This window comes from Cucurbita maxima, unplaced genomic scaffold (genome assembly GCF_002738345.1).
Source record: "Cucurbita maxima cultivar Rimu unplaced genomic scaffold, Cmax_1.0 Cma_Scf00018, whole genome shotgun sequence".
NCBI lineage: Eukaryota > Viridiplantae > Streptophyta > Magnoliopsida > Cucurbitales > Cucurbitaceae > Cucurbita > Cucurbita maxima.
In genome coordinates, this window is record NW_019272034.1 from 3595526 (window position 1) to 3614613 (window position 19088).

The following is a 19088-nucleotide window of genomic DNA, read 5'->3' on the forward strand; positions in this document are numbered from 1 at the left end:
AAGAATTTCACTACCTTAAACGTATTCTTAAATTCGATAAAGAATTTTCATTTTTAAAATTTAGAGAGAGACAGAGTATGTTAAATATAATCATTTGATTTCATCCTTGACAAGTGGAGGCGTATTTTTGTATCAGTTGAGCTATATTCATGTTGACACTATTATAATAGAATACATTTTTGTCATTTAATATAGTTTTAATGATGACGTGTGTATAAATATATATGTGGGATCAGAAAGATAATTTGTTATCCTAGGGAAGATTTAGTTGGATTAGAGTTTATCCTAAAAACATGTCATTATCGGAAGGAGTCAACTTAGAAAGATAAATTTGAGGGACAAAGGTCATAATAAGAATGAGACTTTGATAAAGAAGTCTTAAGGGTTTAAGTAACATTTTGTCAACCACTTGGGGTAAAAGAGGTAATTAAGCCTTAAGAGCTTAACCTTTTGTTACACACTTACCTAAATTCAATGTGGAAATTTTCATTTTGTGCCCAAAATAATTAACATCTATTAATAAAATATTATATAATAACGACCTAAATCCAAATCTAATTTTGATGCATAAAAAAAAATCGGATGTCACGGTCATGCTTGTCCAAAGCATGTTACTTATGGCCGCCTAGTCTTGCTTGTTCGAGTTTGTTGACAGGGACATCAACCAATTGGGGGAGGATGTTACGGTCATGCTTGTTCAAGGTGCGTTGCCTATAGTTGCCTATAGTTGCATGCCCATTCCAAACCCCTTTTTTCATGCTTTCATCTTAGATAGGCATTTACCATTTCATATCGAGTCAATACGGGGGTGTATAACCGTTCACCAAAATCACGTCTACACCCGAGTGAACAAAAATTTCCCAAAATGTACTAGATATGATTAGTTATCAACTTCTCCCTACCCGATAGTTATATGCTGTAAGCCGTTGTTGTTGCTTTTTGCTTACATTCTTATATAACACAAATTTCAATTTCTCAAATCTTGCTTTCAAAATTCTCTTTCGAAATCTTTCTGCTCCCATTTTCTAAAACTTTTTTCTTGAACTAGGGCCAGAGACTCGAGCATATGTCGCTTGGCCGTCCAAGAACGAATAGGCTTAACTCACTTGTTGCTGAGAAGTGAGTGCCGCACAATCGCAAGTCCGCTGCTATTAAAATGCGTTGTCAAAACCCGACCATTTTTTTAAAAAATAAATCGAACTTTTAACTTCTTAGTCAAGTGTATATGTCTTAACCAGTTGAGTCGTGTTTAGATTGACATGAACTCGATCATTTTCTTAAAAATTGAATAAAACCAACTAACTTATGTGTGGATAAGAGTAGATATCAAACGATAAAACGAAAGGATAGGCCAAAGCAGATCTTATTGTAAATGATCCAACCAAAGAGGTACACAAATTATTTAGATAAATTACAACTCATCAGTTGACTTTGAGGAATAATGGTAAGGCAGCTATAGGTTCATAGTAAGAATGAGACAATTCAATATATCTTTTTGCTCCAACCAATATATAACATTTTCTTAGCATCCATGAGAGATTTTTAGAACAAAAATTATTAGCCCTACCAATCTTATAAAATCTAAGTACATAAATCGAATTCGAATTAAAAAATATACCGAAAAGTCTAAAAAATATAAAGAACTGGGTTGTCATAATAATACTCTAAAATTTTTTATTTGAGCAAAATTAGATTGATACAAAATCATCCCAACTCGAACTTACGAGTTAATTATTTGTAATAATCCTTATAGTTCGAGAGAGTTACCCGTATAAAGAACAAGGTTGAATCATCACAACTCAAAGGTACGGGTTAATTATTTGTAATAATTTTTGTGGTTCGAAAGAACAGGGTTGTCACAATTTAATTCGAACAAAGTTTCACCGATACAAAATCATCCGAACTTGAACTTACGGGTTACCCATATAATTTAAGTGAAATTTTTGGATTTTTGTTGATATGATACGATGTTAATGGAGATCCACATATGAAAATGAATATAAATAATGGGGTTTGATGTTTGATTAGAACATAATGGATTCTATGAGACTTGTTTGTCACATGCGCTTTAAGATGAAAAGATATGTGCACGCTCTAAAAGCCCTACAAAGAGGATTATATATTGTATCGACATTTACCACAAAATTATATATATATATATAACAAGAAAGAAAGCTATGGGCATGGGGGGTTTTAGTGGGCTTCACTTTCATTTTCGAATCTAATTTTATTGTGTATAAAAGGAGGGAGAAAGAGGAAGAGAGAGGACCACCTAATGCCTCACACCCATGTTCATACATACAAACAAATGGAAGAAAGGGACTTCTCCCTTCATTCATAAATCTCTCAATTATAAACTACTTAAATTCTAAATCTAGTTCTTCCCCTCTCTTTAATCCAAGAGATTCAATATTATATAAATAAAACACTCGTTGAGGTGTGAAAATGACTTGATAACCTGAAGAACTAGATCAATCTAACCCATTAGTTCGATTGATTCATGGGTTTTTCAAAATATATACTAAAATTGAGTTGCAAACCCATAATGACCTCAACAACCCGGATCATTAGCTAATAATAAGAGTAGTTTGAGATAACCTGCATGTAGATAAAAAAGACAATATACTTTTAAGAAAAAATGGAGTAAAAAACATCTAAAATGATATTTACCTAATTAACAAAAGGGGTGTTTAATTAAAGAAATGAAATAATATAATCCTCAAGCACTATGGTTTATACAAAAATGATGCACTAAAATTTTAGGCCAAGATGGGGAGAGATATTAATTGATTTTTCCTTTTTTTTCCTTTTTTCCAAGCCGGCAAGTGGCGACAAACGAGGGACCGATCCAAAACACCATCGCCAAAAGCCTCTTTTCATATATATATATATATATAATTTAAAAAGAACATTCTTTTAAACCCATGATTAGATTCTTATAACTAGTTTACATTACATCCACACGAGAGAGAATAGAAGGATTTTAATCAAAATTAATATCCGTACGACACAAAATTTAAAAAAAAAAAGGGTTAAAATTTATAAACCAATGAATAAGAGGCACATACCTGAACATATTCTTATGGGCGTGCTCCATGGCGTGAGGCTGAGGTTATCCTAACGTTGTAATAATGTAAATTATAATTAACATCAAAAAATGGCAAAACTTATAACACATAAACCACACAATATATCTCTGTCTGAAAACCATAAAAGAAAAAAAAAAAGAAAATAATAAAGATCCCAGAAATGGAACCCCACCAAATTTGGGTATAAAAGGCCAATCATCAGACTCAAAAATTTCCAAGCCCCTCAAAAGAGAAAGCTAAGAAGCTACCTGTGCTTAGCAGTATGGCTTTTAAAGGCTTGATTTGAACTAGCAGTGTATTTATATATACATATATATATATAAGAGCTAGAGATAGAGAGAAGCAGTGATATTTATCTGTGTTTTTCTGTTTGTTTCCCACGAAAAGAGAAGTGAAGTGGGGGGGTGGAGAATTCTCTCTCTTTTTTGTTTATACATAGAAAAATGAGATACGAAGAGGAGATTTTGATAATAAGAAGCTATGATGGGCAATCTGCAGATAGAGCTAGAGTGGAAGATCTAGAGAGAAGATGCGAGGTAGGGCCATCTGAACGAGTTTTTCTCTTCACAGACACAATGGGTGACCCCATTTGTAGGATCAGAAACAGTCCCTTGTACAAGATGCTGGTATTTCCCTCCCGCCACTCTCCCGCCCCCCCCCCCCCCCCCCCCCCCCATCTATCTCTTCTTATTCTTTTAAATATATCGTAACCTATCAACTTAAGATTTTGGGATTGTTTACTCCAGGTGGCGGAAGTAGACAACCAGTTGGTTGGTGTGATTCAAGGCTCGATAAAGGTAGTTACGGTTCACCAAGCACCGAAAGATCGAGCTAAGGTTGGCTATGTTTTAGGCCTTCGAGTTGCGCCATCGTTTCGACGCCGAGGGATTGGCTACAACCTTGTTCGACGGCTTGAGGAGTGGTTTGTCGCCAATGATGTGGACTATGCTTACATGGCGACGGAGAAAGACAATGAAGCCTCTGTGAAGCTATTCATCAATAAGCTTGGATATACCAACTTTAGAGTTCCAGCTATATTGGTGAACCCGGTAAAACATTACCGACCATATCACCTCCCTTCTAACATACAAATTTCTAGCCTAAAAGTCGATGTCGCCGAGTTTCTCTATCGGAAATTCATGGCGTCTACTGAGTTCTTCCCCCACGACATCGATCATGTGCTTAAACACAAGCTTAGTCTTGGCTCGTGGGTTGCTTACTATAAAGATGACGACTCCACCACTCCCAAATTCGAAACTAATGGTGGCAAATCAGAAATGGTAATACCAAAATGTTGGGCAATGCTAAGTGTATGGAATAGTGGAGAGGTGAGTATTAAGCTACAACTCAAGACTAAAGCTTTTTAAGTTGATAGGTTACAGTAGTATGCTTAATCTTTTTCATTAATTTTGTTGACAAGGTATTCAAGCTCCGGCTTGGAAAGGCACCATTGTCATGCTTGATATACACGGAGAGCTCAAAGGTGATAGACAAGATCTTCCCATGTCTAAAGCTACCATCGATTCCGGATTTCTACGAGCCATTTGGATTCTACTTCATGTACGGAGTTCATCGGGAGGGGAAGGGGATGGGGACGAGGAAGCTAGTGAAGGCACTATGCCAGTACGTGCACAACATGGCTGCAGCAGCCAGGGACTGTAAAGTGATAGTAACAGAGATTGGAGGAGAAGACTCGCTGAGAGACGAGATTCCACATTGGAAGCTACTGTCATGCCCGGAGGATTTATGGTGCATAAAGGCATTGAAGAAAGAAGCAAGAAATAGCCTACATGAATTGACAAAAACCCCACCAACTACAAGACCAGCCCTTTTTGTAGACCCAAGAGAGGTATGAAGATCAAAGTCATATCAATATTAATAAATCCCAAACTTAATAACTTAATCACAAACTAAACACAAAATCCAACATAAGTTATAAACTCTCACCTTTCATGTACATATCACCTTGTATACACTCCCAATAATAGTGGGCTGATTTTTGTTTTTGTCCCTAATAAAAACTATTACTCACCTATTTTTGTATTCTTAATAGTTTCAAATCATAAAAATCCATTTTGGTCCCTTTCCATCTAACCATTCTCAAACACAAACACAAGTGCCTCATGATGTTAGGTAAAATTTTTGTTGAATGTACTGTATTATAGGGACCAAGTAGACTTTTATGCAACATTCCAAAAATCATAAAACAACCCACATTTGAATTCGAAAGGACGTATACTAGTGGAAACAACTAGGCTATACACAAACAAGCAAATAGGGATCACACTCAAGAATTCGCGATCCATATTCGCACAACCTACTCAAAAGAATTCATGAAATATCAATAGAGTTGAGACAGAATAATTGGCTTGAAAAGTGAAAAATGTAATTGGGGAGGGGGGGTATGAGGGGTTTGCTTTAAACCCCACCTCATGTGTAACTGTAGTTTAGACGACATCCAGAAAATCCATGTCGAGTAGAGTGGTGGGAGCTTTTATATGTTGTAACTTTCACAACGGTGACAAAAAATCTTGAAAGATTTCCCTAATTAGGAGCCACCTTCCCAGTGTCCTCTGCAACTCTAAATAATAATACCACCCTCTCTCTCTTTCTCTATCTTTTTTCTGGGACTACTCAATCATAAGCCTGAAGGTGGTCCTTTCTATATTATTCCACCTGGCTATTACCCTGTTTCTTTCTTTCCTCTCTGCCCCACAGTAAAAAGAAAAAACATCATACTCAGAACCCCATTAACACTGGAGCAAAAGGACATTTGGAGCATAATTTTATCTTGTTTTTTGTGCTGCTTCTAGCTCATTCTAATTGGTTTACTTCATATAAACAAAAGGAGTTCTATAGTAACTATATGAAACCAAGTCGTTCCATTCTATAACCAAAAACTAATCACATCTGAGTGACCTTATGATTTGGAACTTGGTTCAATCCAATGGGAAGTTCATAAATAACATGGAGGAATTATAAAAGCTGAAAAGAAAATGATCTATGGATCGTATAAATTTCAAATTATCTTATTTGTTTGTTTGTTTTTTTTTTTTTTTTTTTTTTTTTGGAGAAGACTTGATAAGATTGTTTTAAAGAAGAAATGTTAAAGTTCACCAAAAGATAATACAATAACTTGGTAGTCAACTTAAAGACAGGTTAAGTTAACCGTTAAGGATTAGTAATCTTTTCTATAGATTGAAGGTAAGAATTGTCACTACACAACTGCAATGCTTTGTTCTAGAAAAACAATAATTTGATTTAAGACAGTTTACAATGCAAATAAATAGTAGAAATAAAGTTGAAAACTATAAATAGTTGAAATAATTACATGTTAACATGAACTTTCAAGCACGGAGAAAAGATACTTCATAATTAATAATCAAATATATTTAGATAGATGTGATCTACAAAAAAATACACAAACCCAAAACTCTCTAAAGTAGTATAGATTATCATGACATTAAGATCATCAGTCTCATGTAGATTATTAATTTAATCCTCTTAACTGTAAATTTTTTTTCTGAGATCCACCCGAAAAGTGACATCTAGCATATAATATCTAAATTCTGATATGAAAAACAGGGTTTACAATATACAGGATATAAGCCAAAAGAGAAAATGAAACAAAAGCAGAAAAAGAGTGCGATGTGCGTATAATGAATTATTCTGTGTGTTCCTGCCAAGGAAGGAAATCCACTTCCCACTTTTTTGTTAGTGCTAATGACAACCTTTTCAAATAAGAGCATGTATGCCAATAACTACAAGAACTTCATAAAGTTTCTAATCATGATTAAAAATGAAGATAATGATGATACCTTTGGTGTTTGATGATGTGTTTATTCTGGAGAGAGAGGACAGAGATGTAGGACCCTTTTTTCCTCCAAATCTTCTAAAGAAACTGCTTTACCTGAGTGGAGCACCTACACTTCATTAGTGGTGAATTTGTGGTTTACATAAATTAAAGAAACTAATCATTATTTGATCTCCAGTTTTGGAAAAAGTTATGCATAATCCAAAGTATTTTACCATTTCTCTCTCGGACATTTATAAAAACTATGCAAGTGATAATCATACTGTACCAGTAACTTTGAATAATTTTGTTTTCCTAGGCTAATGCAACAGGAAGTTCAAAAACAAATGGGCAAATTCAAGAAGCCATTATCAAACACAGTAAAGTTTAACAGTCCAAAATTGAAAGCAATTATATGGCAGAAATACGAATGGTTTGTGTGAGAGAGACGTATCTGAGCACAACTCTTGTTCAATTTGAACATAGAAGAAGTCAGCCATACGGGTCTCATAAACTTCCAAACACTGAATTATGGTCCCTGCAATCAGACTTGAAATCTTCGAGCAAATGAAAGTGGAGAGTGGAGACCACTGATGCAGACTTAATTAACATTCTAGTTTCCAGTGGCTGAGCACAGAGTGGCAACCTTTAGGACCACCTTCCTGCAATTTGCTTCCATAAAATTGTTAAAAGAATTACAAGCAAAAGAGCTGAATATCTTGGGAACTGTAAGACAATGAACACAGCAAGAGTTCAACCGTCTTTATAATCTCTGTGGCCCCTTTCAGAAGATCCAGTATGATAAGGACTCAAGTTTTATGGAACCAAATGGAAATATTTGATACACTTGGAGCTAGATACTCTACTTTTAAATGATCCTCACGTTCTACTCAATCTTACAATATCTGAAACATTGAAAAAATTATATATGTTCTAGACAGGTAGCCATCAAAGATTGATCCCCACATCGAAATAATATCCAGATTGACCAATTGAACTCAATTTTCTAATTACATTTCAAGGTAAAGAAATGACATTAGAGTCGCACTTAACTTCCTTTCTTCGAACTTCTGTACAAGATCTTCAGCGTCAAAATTTGGAACAGACGAAAGTAACGAACCCATAATACATCCAGATTCCAAACATAACATATTTTTTCCCATGTAATGATAACCCAAACAAAGAAGTCATTTAAAATAAAAACATGACAGGAGATATCATTAAATTCCTGCAAGCACAGATTACAGTATGTTTTCCTAAATTGAAATAACTCAGCCATTGCACTGTTGTTCATGGCTCTCCGGATGGACCATTTGAGTACTCGCCCCCTGCAAGACTAGATGTTCCATTAGGTAAGCGATTTGTGCTGGTGGAATTAGGATAAGGAGAATATGCAGAAACAGAACTGCCTTGTGAATACCGGCTCTGTGTAGCTGTACTACTTCTTGTCACTTTGAGACGAGCCTTTCTACCCTATAGTATAGATTAGACAGTTGATGAGTATGGTGAAAAGAGATTTAAAAGATAGAAGCAGAATGTGTGAACAAAACATATATCAATTAAGGGGTAGAGAGTTACCCTTCCCATGCATTTCTCTAAATGCGGGGCAAATCTCCCAGCCACAATTGATCGACCACAATTCATGCAATCAAATATTTCGCTTGCAACAGAAGGATGATTTTGTCCAAAAATATCAACTACATATTTGCTGTTTGCTTCACTACTATTGCTAGAATCAGCTATTCTTACTCGCGCCTGTGCCGAAAGTCTTAATTCTTCTTCTTCCTCTTCTAAGTTACGATCAAGACCTAGCCTTGCTATTCGATGGCATTCCGATGCAACATCAACAATCACGGAATCCAGGAGATCTCCAAAGAAATTAGATGCAAGCTGCAAATATAAGCAGAAAGCAACAGAAGTACCCGTTCTGTTAGTTCTGTGTCCTGAAAAAAGGAAGTTAAAAGCAATCACTAATACCACTACGACCATACTTGTGCTTTCATGGCATGTTTGACACATCAAGCACACTCCGGCAAGCCCTTTTTTAAGAATACTACATTCAATGTTATAAAAGGTTGCTTTGAGGTAAGACTCTAACTTATAGCCTCAAGATTTGTGTCATCTATGGACCATAAGAGACTTACACCTTCGTGAAAATGCATTGAGGCTTAAAGGCCTTATGCCACATGCAATGATTGGAGGAATAATATTAATTTGTCCCATTCTTCAAAAGATATAAAAGTTTGAGTTGTGACATTATAAATTATTACTACTTTTACTACTCATGCTTCAAAAACATAGATGACAAAAACTATGGAACAAGTCAATCATATTATTGATAACAGTAATCATGTTAAAAATATCCTTTTAGAATTTTGGGTTAAGTTGCTATTTGTAGGGGTGGTTTTTTTTTTATACTTTTATATAATTTCTACTTCATCATACAAACTTAGGATTTGTATAATGTTTTCAAATAAAGTTGAGGTCTACTCCTTTTGTGGCCTTGAGGCTTACATCTTGCCTCTTCAAGAAAAAAAGCCTTAAGGTCACACCTTTATCCTTTTAAAAACCTTGATGACATCATAAGTAGGGTAGAGAAATTCAAACCTATGACCTCTTAAAGAAAATAGAGATGTCTAAGCATATATTAGCATTAGACCAGCCTTTTCTCACACTGAAAATAGCTAGACAGAGCTTTCAAATAATTCATTGAGTTTGACATGTTGGTTTAGGTGTGACAGACCGCTGCTAACATAATAAGATCTATCAAAAGAACCAACCAGACGCACATCACTCATTCAAGCAATCGGGGAGAAATATCATATATTGTACACATACGACTTCACATTTTTTACAATTCTATTTCTGGAAAATGCCAATGACAATTAAGAAAATTTACTGCAAAGAGTAACGTATTAGAAATCCTTTTTTTTTTTTCCTTTAAAGAAATTCTAATCCATTTACAGACACATGCACTTTGGTGCAGTCACACAAACAACAAAAATGGAGTTGGGGTGCTTTTCCTCATATCTAGAAACCAATTTGGTCGACTATCATCAAACTGAGGTGGGGGAAATCTGTGAAATAGAGCTTACCAGTTGGGTAGGTTCTTTTTGGTTAGTTAGGAACTGATTGGGCTAATTAGGTTAAGATTAATTAATTGCTTGTCAGTTATTCTAGTTAGACTGTAAGGATTGTAAACCGTTTATAACAGTGATATTAGACCATTGTACTCTTGTCTTTGCATATTTCATATCAGCAATTAAATCAGGATTTGGTTCTATACCATAAACATAAACAAAGACATTATAACTGTTGCCTTCATTTCTCATTATTCATATACTAACGTGCTAAATAAAAATAAGAAAAAGAAGAACAAATATATAGGAAAAGGCTACCTGAGATGATGCATTGTCCTCATCAGGCATTGACATGGATCTAGAAGAAGGAAGAGTTTCAATACAGACCTGGAAACATAATAACCAGGAAAAATGTTACAGCACAATGACTGAACCAATTTATAGAATCATCATTCCATTCAATAACCGAAATTGAATAAAAGACGAAACCGAAGTACGCAAGAACCGGTGGAAGGATTAACAAATTCTTAAAATTACTAAACAAGTAAAGCAATATATATATTAACATTCTAAAATCATGCAAACTGGCATCAAACGCAAGCATTTCTGGAAAATTGATTAGGCAAGAAAGTTCGTGAAATCAGGCAAATCAATGGAAACGGAGACAAATGCAGAAAGCAATCGCTGAACTTACTGATATATCCAAGCTAACTGGGAGCCGACATGACTGCATAAAGCGGAAGAACTAAGAAGTAAAAAGAAGATTCATCGAGAAGAAGAGGGGAGGGAATAAATATGTTAAAAGAATAATTAAAATTAAAAGATATATATTGAAAAAATTCCGTTGCCGGGAATCGAACCCGGGTCTCCTGGGTGAAAGCCAGATATCCTAACCGCTGGACGACAACGGAATTTGTTAATACTTGTTTAATATTTAATTTATTAAATTTAATTTTAAAATAAACTAAATTAATAAAAATACTCTTCAAACTTTCAAAACTATTTCAAAAATATCCATAAATTTTTAAATATTTCATTAATAATTTTTTAACTTTAAACAAAAAATAATAAAAATAATAAATACATTTTTTAACCTTTAGAAAATATAAAAAAAGATAAGTTATATTGGGTAATGATATGTTATGCTATGTATTGATATACTACGTTATGTCATGCTATGTCATGTTACACCATGATGAGCTATGTTATGCTATGATAAATCATGATATGATCATGCCTTGATGTATAATAGTAACATGAAATTTGGACACTATGATGCATAAATTTTATTAGAAAATGTCATGGAAGCTAAATTATGTAATAGGAATGGCAGAGGAATTATGTAAGCATAATTCACATACTTACTATGTTAGAGACGTCGGAGATTTGTTTTGCATCACATATAATGTCATGACTATAATTTATGGAGATCTCATGCGATTTTATGTGACACGTGCATTGGGATAATTTTCCACTATAATTTGTATGGACAATTGCAATATGATATATGATTTATGACATTATATTTATCATGATGTATTGACGGCCCTTCCCCCTCCATGGTGTTCGGCAAAGAGCGTGTTAGTGAGTGTTGGACCAGCAAGCCAGGGTGAGGGGGTGTGAAAGTCCACCTAATGAGTCCATACTCACACGTGTGAGGTCATGTGGAGAGGAGTACTACACACCCAACCTCGCCTAGATGGAAAGTTGTTTAAGGTCATGTTATACTATGATAAAAGAATAGGTCCCATGTAAAATGTGTTTGCATTATTTACTCCCAAGACTGGAGTCACTTACTAAGTGTTTCTTAAAATACTCAAGTCATACTTTTACATTTCAGGTAAAGGCAAGGCACATTGTATAGATGACAACGACGTCACATTAGAGACCGTGAAACCAGTATTAGGGTAGCTGCATTTTTATTTTGAGCGTTTCTTAAAATACTCAAGTCATACTTTTACATTTCAGGTAAAGGCAAGGCATATTGTACGGATGACGACGACGTCACATTAGAGACCGTGAAACCAATATTAGGGTAACTGCATTCTTATTTTGCTTATTAGTCTTAGATTAGTAAAAGTCATTTCTTTATTTCCTAATTTTTGTAATTTATTTATTATTATTTTTGTTTCTCAAAGGTGGTTGGTTTGATTTTAAAGATTTTATTTTTAACGTATAAGTCCATGACATCGTTTATGAACTATTTAAAACGAAGGTTTCTATCACGTCATACTTATGATAACAACTTTATACTAGAAAAATAAAATCGTTACACTAAAACCATATCTCCATAAAAATATAAAAATAGATTCGTTACAATAGATTATCTCCCGAGGAAAATCTACTAATAAGACTACCCAACAAACAAGCAGGATTTGTAAGAAATCCCCAAATTTGCCTATTCTTCTAGGAATAGCAACTTTGTTTGTTGGCCCCAAATGCTAAAAAACAAGGCTCCCCACCAGAAGGGAAGTGAGTGGAACAGTGAGGTTATCATCAATCTCAGTGCTAATGGGGAGAGACTCAACCAATGCTGAGGCAAGAGATACAACTAAGAATCCCAAAACCATTCTGCTGCTTCCCTCTACGTACCCAAATGAGGAGAAATAGTACATATACCTGACATTCACAATGCAACCTCTTATATCTAAACCAATCAAGAAAGATCACAAGAAAACTAACTCGTAGATCGATGGTCGAGTTCGAAAGAAATTACCCAATAGATGCAAGAAAGCCAGCAGATGCCATTGCTACACTACCAACTATAGACTTGTTTTTGTTGTATGAGATCTTTTGAGTTCCAAATCGTCTTCCAACGATATCGGCCACCCCTGAAATAGCAACGTGTGAAAATGTTACGAGGCCTCGACGTCGTTGCATCGGTTAAGCTCTAGATATGTGCTTAGATAAAAGTGAAAGTACCATCTCCAGCACACAAGTTGCATATGAGAGCAATTGAAATGGGGGACGTCCTCCAATAGAATATGCAAACTAATGTAATTGTTGCAACATAATACAATGGTCCCTTCAATAGCTCCCTGATGGATGAAAATATGCAGGTCAAATTAAAAAGTATGTACAAGGGCACACAAAAAGAAGCTTACAAAAGGAGTCCTCAACTACTCATCGAAAACTACTCGAATCCAAAAGAATAAGACCAAGCTGATAATTTCAAAAGGTTTGATTAACGGATGTCCAAACTGAAGAAATAAAGCTCACCACTTTTGTGAGTATGATCCAACATCTGTATGCACATAATAGTTCTTATTCTGTGGCATTCTCTTGGTGGAGAACATTTCGTGTACTAGTGTTGTACAGGAGTATAACTACTAACAACCACTAATTTTCAGCCATATGGAATTAGTAAATGATATTACAATTGGACCAAAAGCCTTCCAAAAGCATCGAAGTAATGGATAGTTTTGCTTCTCAAACAATTAACCAAAGAAAATAAAGTGTGAGATCCTATATCGATTGAGGAGAGAAACAAAGTATTTTTTACCAGGGTGTGGAAATCTCTCCCTAGCAGACGAGTTTTAAAAACCTTGAGGGCCTGAAAGGAAAAGTCCAAAGAGGACATATCCGTTAGCGGTGGGCTTGAGCTATTACAAATGGTAACAGAGTCAGTCAACGAGGAGTTGAGCACTGAAGGGGGTGGTCACCAAGCAGTGTGCTAGCGAAGGCGCTGAGCCCCAAAGGAAAGTGAATTGTGAGATACCAAATCGGTTGGAGAGGGGAACGAAACATTGTTTATAAGGGTATGGAAACCTCTCTCTAGCAGACACGTTTTGAAAACCTTGAAGGGAAGTCCAAAAGGGAAAGTCCAAAGAGGACAATATCTGTTAATAGTGAGTTTGGATTTGGGCGGTTACATAAGCTATATACTTCATTTTAACAGGCAAAGAACTCACAATGCCAAGGAAGACAGCATTCATTTGGTTAACTGTATGTATAGCCAGAGATTGATCTTGATAGGAAGCTCAAATCAACTAACACACTGGCACCCCAAAAACTTATCTAACATGATTATGTTCTTACATAGTTGTACCTGTAGTCTCCATATCTGGTCATTGACTTTACTGTGGCCTCATCTTTCACTATTCCCAATCCAAAGACAAGCATTCGTATTATATTGACACCGGGAACTAGAGAGGCCAATATCGCTCCTCGACGACCAGAACTGCAATAAGGAGTATAGCCACATTTGATTCAACCATATTTGTGCAAGTACAGATAGCAAGAGAAGGGGCAGCAGAATTAACATTTTTTCAGTCTTAAGTTCACCTGAACATAGGCCAGCAAAGCATGAAAGCAAGCCCAATGCTTATATGAACAAGCTTCCTGTTCAATTTCTGAACCAAAACCAAGTATAGGTAAGTAAACTCCTTTGACAAAAGATCAACGTAGGTGTAACGGCCAAAGCCCACCGTTAGCAAATATTGTTCTCTTTGGGCTTTCCTTTTCGGGATTCCCCTCAAGGCTTTAAAACGCGTCTGTTAGGGAAAGGTTTCCACACCCTTATAAATGATATTTCGTTCTCCTCTCCCAACCGATGTGGGACCCCACCAAATCCACCTCCTTCAAGGCTCAGAGTCCTTATTGGCACACTGCCTCGTGTCTACTCCCCTCCGGGGAACAACCTTCTCGCTGGCACATCGCCTAGTGTCTGACTCTGACACCATTTGTAACGGCCCAAGCCCACCGCTAGCAGATATTGTCCTCTTTGGGCTATCCCTTTCAGGCTTCCCCTCAAGCCTTTAAAACACGTCTGCGAGGGAAAGGTTTCCACACCCTTATAAAAGGTATTTCGTTCTCCTCCCCAACCGAGATGGATATCACAATAGGAAAAAGTTGGATTTCCACGATTTGATGCCTTGACAATTAAGCATTTTCCAATATCAGAATATGCATAACAATGATTGTTTATCAGCAATGTGCACGGAGCATATGCCTACTAGAACTTAACCATCGTTTCCTTATGGTATATCAGTACTAATACTACAGTCAAGAACAGAATATGCATAACACTTAACCATCGTTTCCTTATGGTATATCAGTACTNATACTACAGTCAAGAACAGAATATGCATAACAATGATTGTTTATCTCCTTATGGTATATCAGTACTAATACTACAGTCAAGAACAGAATATGCATAACAATGATTGTTTATCAGCAATGTGCACGGAGCATATGCCTACTAGAACTTAACCATCGTTTCCTTATGGTATATCAGTACTAATACTACAGTCAAGAACAGAATATGCATAACAATGATTGTTTATCAGCAATGTGCACGGAGCATATGCCTACTAGAACTTAACCATCGTTTCCTTATGGTATATCAGTACTAATACTACAGTCAAGAACAGAATATGCATAACAATGATTGTTTATCCAATAAATCATGTGATAACTTGTTAAAATTCTAACTAAAAAATTCACAAAAGTTCTGTTTACTTCCTGAATTCAATCACGAATGAATAACAAATCAATCCATCCATCTTCAAAATGATAACGATTGTTATATCTATTGAATTATACTTGGATTAACTATTGATCTATGTTAATCTTATAGCGATTACAACACTTACCACTTAAAATCAATGAGATCAAAGTGCTTTTGCAAAAAAATCAAGAAAAGATTAAAAGTGCCCCACAAACATGAGCGTTATTGGCCCAAAAGCACTAGCAGAATCAAATTATCAAAACATTTGGTATTGAGCACTTTTTGCTATAAAAAACTCTTTTAAAAAATATTCCCAAACGCACTCAAGCCCAAGAGTTAAATCATAAACTAAAAACATTCCCCCTGTAGTAATGAGTTGCCTTATTGGGATTCCTAACATGGATAAACTTTCTTTTCCTCGATCAGAGCAAAACTTATCGCGTAGCATCCTAAATTTAGTAGAAATCAACCAACTGCCCAAAGAAGAAACGAAGTCAACGACAAGAACAGCAAATCAGTGAATAGAAGAAATAGAACCTGATCAAGGCCGCGCTTAGCCGTTTCCGCCCATAATCGAAGCAAAGAAAAAGCGACTGCACAGGACAAGACACTGGCACAGATGTCGGAGACCACCGGATTATCAGGCAACAACATAGCCGCCGCAACTGGATACTGTTTCCGGCGGATTTTCAGATTGAAGCTGGACCGAAATCTTAAAACGAAGGAATCGGAGCGCAAGTTTGGCGCAGAGATGGAGTTTAAAGAGACGGAAAGTGTTCTGAATCGGGAAAGAAAAGATGGGGACCTGAGTGGATAAACGGTCAACAGACCCAACTGAGAACTAGCCATGGTGGGGGCTCGGCTAGAGCGTACACGCTGACGCCGGCGTGGGGGTTGAGCCTAAGGATTTAGCGAACCACCTGACGTGGACAGCTATGCTTCGTGTAATGCGTGAATTTGTGTAATTTTAATTTTAATGTCTAATTGAAAACTTTCTTAAATTTAAAAAATATAACAAAATTAATTAGTCAACAGAAAAATGACAAATTTATTAATCTAAAGTATTAAAATATATAATCTATCCATAAAATTTCACTCTTAATCTTCATTAAAAATTAATTTAAATATATTCCTCAATAATTAGTTACCAAGCAATTGTTATATGTCGTAATTATTGTTCATTATTTTTACTGCTCCCACCAAATTTGCAATTATTTAATACTTATTAATATCTTATTAATAAATTCAATAATATTTGGTAAATAAAAATGTAATTTTTAAAAACTCAAATTTTAATATTACAATATAATATTCCACATGTAAATAAAAAAAAGTGTATATTTAATATATAAAGTGAGCTTAGAAGAGATTTGGCGGGATCGAGAGCCACATATTTAGCAGAGAATACAATCTTTATCTACCGTCTCGTTTAGGTAAAAAAAAAATCCTATATCATTTTCTATGATTATACGTCACTATGTCAATTCAAATTCTAGATGGCTTGACAGTGACATGACATCATCAAGTTACAAGAAGTCGAAACATGTGGTGTAAAATTAAAATATAAATATATATATATATATATATATATGGCATTCATAGTGAATCACGTGAATAGTTTGCTCGGCTAATATTTTCGACGAGATCTTTTTTTAATTAAATAAAAATTCCAAAATTCTTTCCATTCGATCTCCACCGTCAAATTCCTTTACCCTAAATCCAATGGCTGTTATTCAATCCTTTCAACTTAAGAATTAGAGCCATATTAATCTTAAATCCATAATAATAATAATAATAATTATTATTATTATTATTATATAAAATTTTAAGCAAAATTATATTTCTATTAAAAGAAAAAAACTAAAAACAATAAATTTAGGAAAAAGGACTTCAGAATAAAAATAAAAATATATAAAAAAAAAATCCAAATGTGGAAATTGGTTATAACTTAATTGAGAAGGAAAAAAAAAGGTAAATATTAAATTTAAATATCTCATTCTATTTGCATTATTTATTTATTTATATATAATATATAATAAAAATGTGTTTAGATAACTAACAACCTCGCCGTCTAACTCATATGTTTTGGGTCGGGTCATAAATTAATTTGGATTAAATTAGGTTAATTTTTTTTGGGTTGGTTTATTTGGACCCATCTCTTGATATACCACAAAGTCTAAATCATTTAATAATAATAATTAACGTTTAATTTTGATGAATTTTTTTACAAATATTTTTAACCTAATTTTTAAAAACAATTTCTCCTCCTTTCCTTTAAATTTATACTGAAATTTAAAATAATAATATTTTATATTAATTAGAGGGAGTTAATAATTTTTGTTCTTATGCAAAATAAACAAACTACAATTACAACAAATAAAATTGAATATTATAAAATTAATTCAAATTTTATTATTTTCAGGAAAAATAATAAAATATATTAACAAATATGTCATTTTTTGTTTACCAATGGTCCTATAAAGGAATCAGTTAGAACGATTTTATAGAAGTTAGTAACATGTTTTTTTGACTTTTGATATTAATTTATTTTTTTTTAATTTAAATTTATAAATCATTCATTTTACCTATAAATTTATTTATTTTTTAATTTGGATAAAAATTATAATCTTGTTCAAACTTTTACAAAATGAAATAATTATGACTTTAATATATATTTTTAAAAATAGTAATTTTATGTTATTTAGTTAAATTATAAATTTAACCCGGATAGTTTTCAAATTTTAAATAGTGGACTAAACAAGTTATGAAAAATATATTTAATATTTTTTTTTTGTTTCTTTAATAATTATAATGGTTAAAATTTGAAATAAAATAATAATTAATATCTTATATATATATATATATATTCAGAATATTATTTTATATAGATTTTGAATAATTTACCCACATAGTAATTGTCACTTAATTGAGGACAGGTTGGCATCTTAAGTTTTTTTGCACAACTCAGCTGTTCGTTTGCACAACTCAGGTTGGCATCTTTAATTTATTTTATTTGGGCGCCCCCAGATTTTGTAGAAACTATTACCAAAAAAGGACACCATAACTGCCTTTTTATTTTTACATTCAATTTTTTATTTTTTTAAATCCTAATTTGTAGGTTAAAACTTTTAATTTTGTGTTTAATTAATCTATAAATTTTAAAATACATCCTATAAAATAAAATAAAAAGTTGAAAATATGAGAATTTATCGAGTAATATTTGAATTTTAGAGAAAAAATGAGAAAATATTAGTATAAGGCTTTCAAGTATGTTTGTGTCGTTTGGTTCGGAACAACTATTTCCTAGTAGTCGACTTATAAAGGTCACTCTTTGCATGTATATGATTTGATTTGATTTTGTCATGTCCTGCACGAGAACATATAGGGTCACTCCGTGGGTGTACCAAATTTTACTAGGGTCAAACCATCGCTATATGAGCTCATGTGTGAGGTCATTCTTGACATGTTTTATGATATAAAATGAAACCGCTGCATGTATATGATGTGATTCTACTAGAGTCATACTCTAACGATATGAGCTCGCATGTGAGGTCATGCATATTGATTTAAGCCAAATATAAGATTTGATATTTTTCATTTAAAAAGACATCTATTTTCATCTATATTTCATATAAAAAAACATATGAAATTGAGAGAAGAAATCGATAATAAAAACT

The 19088-nt window shown here is 34.0% G+C and overlaps 3 protein-coding genes, 1 long non-coding RNA gene and 1 other non-coding gene across 7 annotated transcripts; 1 reads left to right on the forward strand and 4 right to left on the reverse strand.

Annotated features, from left to right (window-relative positions):
* Positions 1 to 2227: 2227 nt before the first annotated feature.
* On the reverse strand, positions 2228 to 7673 carry LOC111493290. Its single transcript, XR_002719985.1, has 3 exons — positions 6908 to 7673; positions 3069 to 3117; positions 2228 to 2598 (listed from the first exon to the last, which is right to left on the reverse strand). It is a non-coding gene; the product is annotated as an uncharacterized LOC111493290 (long non-coding RNA).
* Positions 3303 to 5170, forward strand: LOC111493289 (probable N-acetyltransferase HLS1). The gene is made up of 3 exons (XM_023142939.1): positions 3303 to 3715; positions 3836 to 4417; positions 4510 to 5170. The coding sequence occupies exons 1-3, from the start codon at positions 3533 to 3535 to the stop codon at positions 4942 to 4944; spliced, it is 1200 nt and encodes a 399-aa protein (XP_022998707.1). The 5' UTR covers positions 3303 to 3532; the 3' UTR covers positions 4945 to 5170.
* A 178-nt stretch (positions 7674 to 7851) lies between the features above and the next one.
* Positions 7852 to 10732, reverse strand: LOC111493317 (SAGA-associated factor 11 homolog). 3 transcript variants are annotated; one of them, XM_023142977.1, is made up of 5 exons: positions 10657 to 10732; positions 10281 to 10349; positions 8461 to 8772; positions 8303 to 8355; positions 7852 to 8218 (listed from the first exon to the last, which is right to left on the reverse strand). In XM_023142977.1, the coding sequence occupies exons 1-5, from the start codon at positions 10693 to 10695 to the stop codon at positions 8173 to 8175; spliced, it is 519 nt and encodes a 172-aa protein (XP_022998745.1). In that variant the 5' UTR covers positions 10696 to 10732; the 3' UTR covers positions 7852 to 8172. The 3 variants fall into 3 exon arrangements, with proteins under 3 accessions (XP_022998745.1, XP_022998744.1, XP_022998746.1); XM_023142976.1 differs by having other exon boundaries at positions 7852 to 8355; XM_023142978.1 differs by lacking the exons at positions 10281 to 10349; positions 10657 to 10732 and adding an exon at positions 8874 to 9078 and having other exon boundaries at positions 7852 to 8355.
* A 69-nt stretch (positions 10733 to 10801) lies between these two features.
* Positions 10802 to 10873, reverse strand: TRNAE-UUC. The gene has a single exon. It is a non-coding gene; the product is annotated as a tRNA-Glu (tRNA).
* Positions 10874 to 12184: 1311 nt separating this feature from the next.
* LOC111493313 (farnesol kinase, chloroplastic-like) lies at positions 12185 to 16333 on the reverse strand. Its single transcript, XM_023142970.1, has 6 exons — positions 15949 to 16333; positions 14247 to 14314; positions 14011 to 14142; positions 12885 to 13000; positions 12679 to 12793; positions 12185 to 12581 (listed from the first exon to the last, which is right to left on the reverse strand). The coding sequence occupies exons 1-6, from the start codon at positions 16258 to 16260 to the stop codon at positions 12404 to 12406; spliced, it is 921 nt and encodes a 306-aa protein (XP_022998738.1). The 5' UTR covers positions 16261 to 16333; the 3' UTR covers positions 12185 to 12403.
* Between the last annotated feature and the right edge of the window lie 2755 nt (positions 16334 to 19088).